Genomic DNA, 5,707 nt, shown 5'->3' on the forward strand with positions numbered 1-5,707 from the left:
TAAGTTTTTGCGGGAGAGAGAATGAAAGCTTACCCAAAAAAAAGGAGGGATGACCGAAACATGAAGTTTGGTCCTAGACCTATTGAGGATTGAGTTGTATAATAAATTACAAAATGGTCCAAATTAATTTCCCCTCCCAATTCATTTCCCGCTCTACAAAACCCTAACCCCTCTCTCTTCTCTCTCAACTCAGAAACATGGGGCAGAAGCAGCAGCATAATACAGATCCCAACATCGAACCCAAGAAGCGACGCCGCGTTGGGTTCTCCACCGAAGACGACGGTGTTGAAGCCAAACATTGCATCAGAATCTTCCTAGGTACTCACTGCTTTTTGATTTGGCCGTCTCCACTTTCTGACGCGAAACGGTTTTACCTTTTGAAAAATGGGAATGTTTAAAGAGATTAGTTCTGGGTCTAGTTTAGTAGCTTCTCACTTTTTCAGAGTGAGTTTGGTGTTTTTAACATTATAGGTTTCCAGGGATATGTTATATTGTTTATTTGTTCAAGTTGGACATTTTAATGTATATAAGAAGCTGACTATGAAATTAAGCATTATTTGTGGGTTCGATGGAGGCATGGAGCCTTTGTTGGTGTAGTTTCTGCACTTATTTATCTGGGTTTTGTTATTCAATTGATTTGTTTTATATATCTTTGCAAATATGAAATGTTTGGTTGTTTGGGTTTGTTACACGGTCTTGCATTTATTTGGTTTATTATTTCTTCCCGTTTTCAGTCTTCATATGATTGAATTCTATGAATTGATGTGCAGTGTCAAAAAAAGAGGAATTCCTGGCTCCAGAGAGTTCGGCCATTGAGCCTGTGGATTTGAATGCCTTTTTTGGTGATGATGGAAAAATATATGGATACGAGGGGTTAAAGGTCAGATATGTTTGTTGTAAAACGTTCTTATAATCTTTTCTGAACATTTCATCATGGTATATGATGTTATCGTTCTATAATTATTTATGCAGATTAATATCTGGGTTAGTAGCATATCGTTTCGGGCATATGCTGATATTACCTTCCAAAGTTCATCTGATGTAAGTGCTGAATTCATAGACTCTTGAGGGAAAATGGATGGTACCTCGTCGGTGGTTTAAAATTTACAATTTTTCTGTTGTTTGTATTCCTGTGAATTGTTTTTGACACTTTCTGTAAATTTACCATTCAATGTTTCAACTTTCAAGAGAGGCAAGGGGATCACAGACCTTAAAGTTGCTCTTCAGGTTGGCATCAATATCCATTGTGAGACCGTTATTTGTGTACCTTTTACCTGTTATAGTGTGGCTTATTTTTTTTTTTTCACAGAATATTTTTGCTGAGACTCTTGTTGAGAGCAAAGATGAATTCATTCAAACTTTTATCACAGATAAGGATTTTATCAGGTAATATATGTTCATTACTTTGTTTGTGCTCTAAAATATCACATTTTCTCTCTGAAGCCTTTCCATGTTTTAATATATTAATTGAAAAATGGATTTTAAAACTGTATTACTGGGGATGATATTGCTAAATTTTATTGGTTTGCAGAACAACTATCTCAAGTGGCGAGGTTTTGCAGCAGAAAGTTTTTAATGGGCAGATCAGTGATTCTAATACGGATGCAGATTCAGCGACATCTAAAGTTGAGGTTGTAATTTAAATTTAGGTTTAATATATTGTCAATGCTGATGGCAGAAGCTTAGTTGCTTAGTCATGCACATGCATATTTAGGGTAATATTTTGAAACTGTGTGTTGTTTGATATATATCTCCTGAAGTAGGTTGTTCGTATGGTGGTAGGCAGCATGGCTACTGGGCACCTTTACAGTCGTCTAATACCTCTTGTGCTTCTTCTTGTCGATGGTAATTTTCACCCATTAGTATATCATAGTATTGCTTGTCTATAGGGGATATTCATCTTTCATATAAATGTTTTTAACAAGTTCTGTTTATTTATCATATAGGTAGCAGTCCAATTGATGTTGCGGATCCACACTGGGAATTGTATCTTGTAACCCGGAATGAAACTGATCAACAGGGAGAGATTCAATGTAGGTTGATTGGTTTTGCTGCTATCTATCGATTTTACCACTATCCTGGTGGTACTCGATTGCGACTTAGCCAGGTTTGTTGTGTTCTTGAAATTCACTAATAGCTGTTGGACCCTCAACCAATTTCAACATGCTTTTTCATAATATGCTGAAACACTTCTTTCTGGTACTGTTTATATGATATCCGCTGTTGATGGCATGGCAGATACTTGTATTGCCTCATTACCAGCACAAAGGCTATGGCCGATATATTCTTGAAGTGCTAAATGATGTTGCCGTATCTGAAAATGTCTTTGACATCACAATAGAAGAGCCATTAGATAACCTTCAACACATCCGCACATGTTTGGATATACCACGCCTGCTTTGTTGTGAACCAATCCAGCAGTCAGTCAAGGCTGCTGTTTCACTGCTAAAGCAAGGAAGACTATCAAAGAAGACTAATCGTCCACGACTAATGCCACCTCCCAGTGCCATTGAGTATGCCAGGAAAACTCTGAAAATTAACAGGAAGCAGTTTCTCCAATGTTGGGAGGTTTTGCTCTACCTTGGCCTTAATCCTGTTGAAAAGCACATGGATAACTTTTTGAGCGTTATCTGCAACCGCGTAAAGTATGACATCTTAGGAAAAGATTCTGGCACTTCTGGGAAGCAACTCATTGACGTTCCAACTGAATTTTCAGAGGAGATGTCATTTGTCATGTTCAAATCAGGAGTGAACGAAGATAATGCTGTGCAGGTGGATGACAGTCAGCCAAATCAAGAAGAGCAACTGCAGAAGTTGGTTCAAGAAAGGGTGAAAGAAATACAGTCGATTGCGGAGAAGGTATCCCTGCATCGCAAGAGCGCAGATGTTGCTGTTAATTGACAAGATGGCATCAGGGTGGACAATTGGAGGTTTTATTTCTGGACAAATCTTATGCTTACCTTGGTAGGCATTTCTGAATCCATCCCTGGAACCAGAATCAACATTGTTTGTGGTTCTTTTTAGTAGGCTCTATTTGAAAATTTTTCCTTCTAGGCTGTAGAGGAACCAGTGTGACGTAGTTTTTGCTTTTTAGGATTTACAAGCATGTAGCGGACATGAGAGAAGGGATGGATTGATCGGAGTAAATTGTGTTAAATACTTAAATCCAGTGCTGTTGAGCAACTTCTTATATCGTAGACATAAAGACGAATCCAAACCAAAAATGGTCTTTGACGCTCAGCTTAATATTATATTTTATACGTGGAAAATAAGGACCGGATACTTGACACTAAATTGTTCTGTATAAAATCTAAAGCACCAAGTGATAAATGGTTTTTCTATTTAATCAATTTTTAAAAAATTTTCCTTCTGCCACGTTGGTCCCAACGTAAGAAATACAGAGGTGATAAATCGTAGTGTGTGTTTCCCATTCGGGACAATGTCGCATCAATTATTTTGTTTTCTAGCTAGATTTGATTCTATTTCTAGCTCATAATATTATACGAACGATTTTAGATAGAATTCAGAAACAACTAAATAAATAATTTCTATACACAGTGAAAATTACATGACTTTTAACTTTTGAAGCATGACTAACTTTATGCCATTTAACATTTGTTAATCATGGCATTGACTCTTTCTAGACAAACTGACGTGTATAAATGCAGGTAAAGAGAAAAGAAGTGTGATGAAGGGAAACAAATGGATGCCAAATAAAACCAAAATACAAAATGTAGACTTAATAACTTACCACCAAGCCACATGCTAAGAATTTAGTTGACACTCATTTAAAAGAAGAAAAATTTGAAAGACATCAACATCACATGACTATCTCTGGTGTCACAAGGCTTGACTTGATCTCCTTGTGGGGCAAAATAAGGCAACCATTGGTGTAAATTTCATCGCATACATGGACATCTTCTCCAAGGACAGTCATGTTCTCCAAACGAGCCCATTGCCCGATAGTGCAATGCCAACCAACGATGCTGCTTGATATGCAAGCATGATTTCTTACACGAACTCCTCGCATTATTGTGCAGTTTGAGAGCCTGACACCTGACTCAATAATGCAGCCAGGGCCAATGGCAACATCAGGTCCAATGAGGCACCCCTCGCCGATTTTGGCAGTTTCATCCACAATGACATTCCCCACAATGTTGGGACCAGCGGCCAACTTAGAAGGAGTCTTTTTCCTCAATGAATCCAAATAGAGTCTCAGGCCGGTAATGTAGTCCTTTGGCATTCCAATGTCCATCCAGAATCCGGGCAGAACCATTGCATAGAGCTTTTTCTCTTCCGCTATCTTTGGAAACACCTGTTTCTCAATTGAAGTGGGCCTCAGTTCAATCCGATTTAAAACTGAGGGGTTCAATAGGTAGATTCCGGCATTGATTTTATTACCAACAAACAACTTTGGTTTCTCTACAAATTTCTCAACCTGCCCGGTGGTGTCCTCCATCACAACCACACCATATTTGGATGGTTCATCAACCTACAAAAATATATTAAAAAATGATATTGACTCTGGCATGTTTCCAATACTTCAAATTTTTAAATCCGGTTACCTTTGTCACCATTATGGAAGCCTCTCCTCCATGGGCTTTGTGGAATTTGATCATTTCTTTAAGTGGGTACTCACTGATAACATCACTGTTGAGAACAAAAAACGGATCTCCCGATTCATCTATCAACTTATCTCTGGCAAGAGCCAAGGGACCTGCTGTCCCCATTGGTTCAGCTTCTTGAGAACAAGTGATTTTGATGTCGAGCTTTGCTTCAAAATCCTTCAGGAAATTCAACATTACCTACAAGAAAAAGTATTGCCAAATTCAGAAAAGAAACAAAAAAAGGAAGCCTTGACCACATAGTGTGATAAGGAGGGTTTACAATCCTAACCTCCGGTTGGTAATTGATAGCTAGTACCACTTCACTGACTCCAACAGCCTTAAGGGCTTCAATCTGTAAAATAAATAAAATGAAAAAGGTAAATCACTATGATGGTCTATTAATCCCTCTTAAGACAATTATACAAGAAGGAGATGCATAAATACAAATTTGGCTCATGCACATGCACATATTTTAAAAACATGCTCGAGGTTGGTTATTGGATAAGATAAAAATTGTAGGTAGGGACCATTCATCCATCTAACAGGCTATAATATAGCTTTCGTGTATCCAAAATATAAAAATCAGAAATGTCTTATTTATACAAACTTCTGAAAAGATGACATATCCATGATATCTTGAAGAAACTACATTAGAGATAGCACACGTGCTACTCAACAAGCCCAATCACTAATTTACTCATACAGGCATAACTGAGGTATGAATTCCAGAAAGAGGAATCAGAAAACCTTACCTGATGCAGAATCATGGGTTTGTTAGCAAAATCAACAAGAGGCTTGGGAACACTGAGTGTCAATGGCCTCAACCTTGTTCCAAACCCACCAACCAGAATCAGCGCCTTCATTGTTATATGCCTTTTGCTATTCCTACAAATTCTAAATTTAGAATCAGATCAATAAAGGTCAACAGAGAACACAACCTCAAATGTGAGAGATTCTGCCCTGTCTTATAAATATACATCCAAGTAAAGAAAGAAGTTTCTTAAGACATTTGGCAAAAGTAAAAAAACAAAAAGAATTTGCACCTCAGCTAGCAGGTGTTCTTGGGAGTGTGACTCAAATACACATAAAGATAGTGACTG

At 37.8% G+C, this 5,707-nt stretch overlaps 2 protein-coding genes across 2 annotated transcripts in view; one reads left to right on the forward strand and one right to left on the reverse strand.

The window, feature by feature from the left end:
- LOC107631302 (histone acetyltransferase type B catalytic subunit) lies at positions 51–3,169 on the forward strand. Its single transcript, XM_016334705.2, has 9 exons — positions 51–318; positions 771–880; positions 973–1,041; positions 1,189–1,227; positions 1,310–1,386; positions 1,532–1,631; positions 1,764–1,845; positions 1,947–2,107; positions 2,239–3,169. The coding sequence occupies exons 1-9, from the start codon at positions 198–200 to the stop codon at positions 2,899–2,901; spliced, it is 1,422 nt and encodes a 473-aa protein (XP_016190191.1). The 5' UTR covers positions 51–197; the 3' UTR covers positions 2,902–3,169.
- The window catches only part of LOC107631301 (mannose-1-phosphate guanylyltransferase 1), a 3,837-nt gene continuing 1,640 nt past the window's right edge, over positions 3,511–5,707 (reverse strand). The window contains exons 2-5 of the mRNA XM_016334704.2: positions 5,360–5,501; positions 4,897–4,959; positions 4,566–4,805; positions 3,511–4,492 (exon numbers count right to left, since the gene is read on the reverse strand). Of these exons, the coding sequence (XP_016190190.1) occupies positions 3,821–4,492; positions 4,566–4,805; positions 4,897–4,959; positions 5,360–5,470 (1,086 nt within the window). The 5' untranslated portion in view covers positions 5,471–5,501 and the 3' untranslated portion in view covers positions 3,511–3,820. The remainder of the gene's footprint in view (positions 4,493–4,565; positions 4,806–4,896; positions 4,960–5,359; positions 5,502–5,707) is intronic.

Source organism: Arachis ipaensis, chromosome B03 (assembly GCF_000816755.2).
Source record: "Arachis ipaensis cultivar K30076 chromosome B03, Araip1.1, whole genome shotgun sequence".
Taxonomy (NCBI): Eukaryota; Viridiplantae; Streptophyta; class Magnoliopsida; order Fabales; family Fabaceae; genus Arachis; species Arachis ipaensis.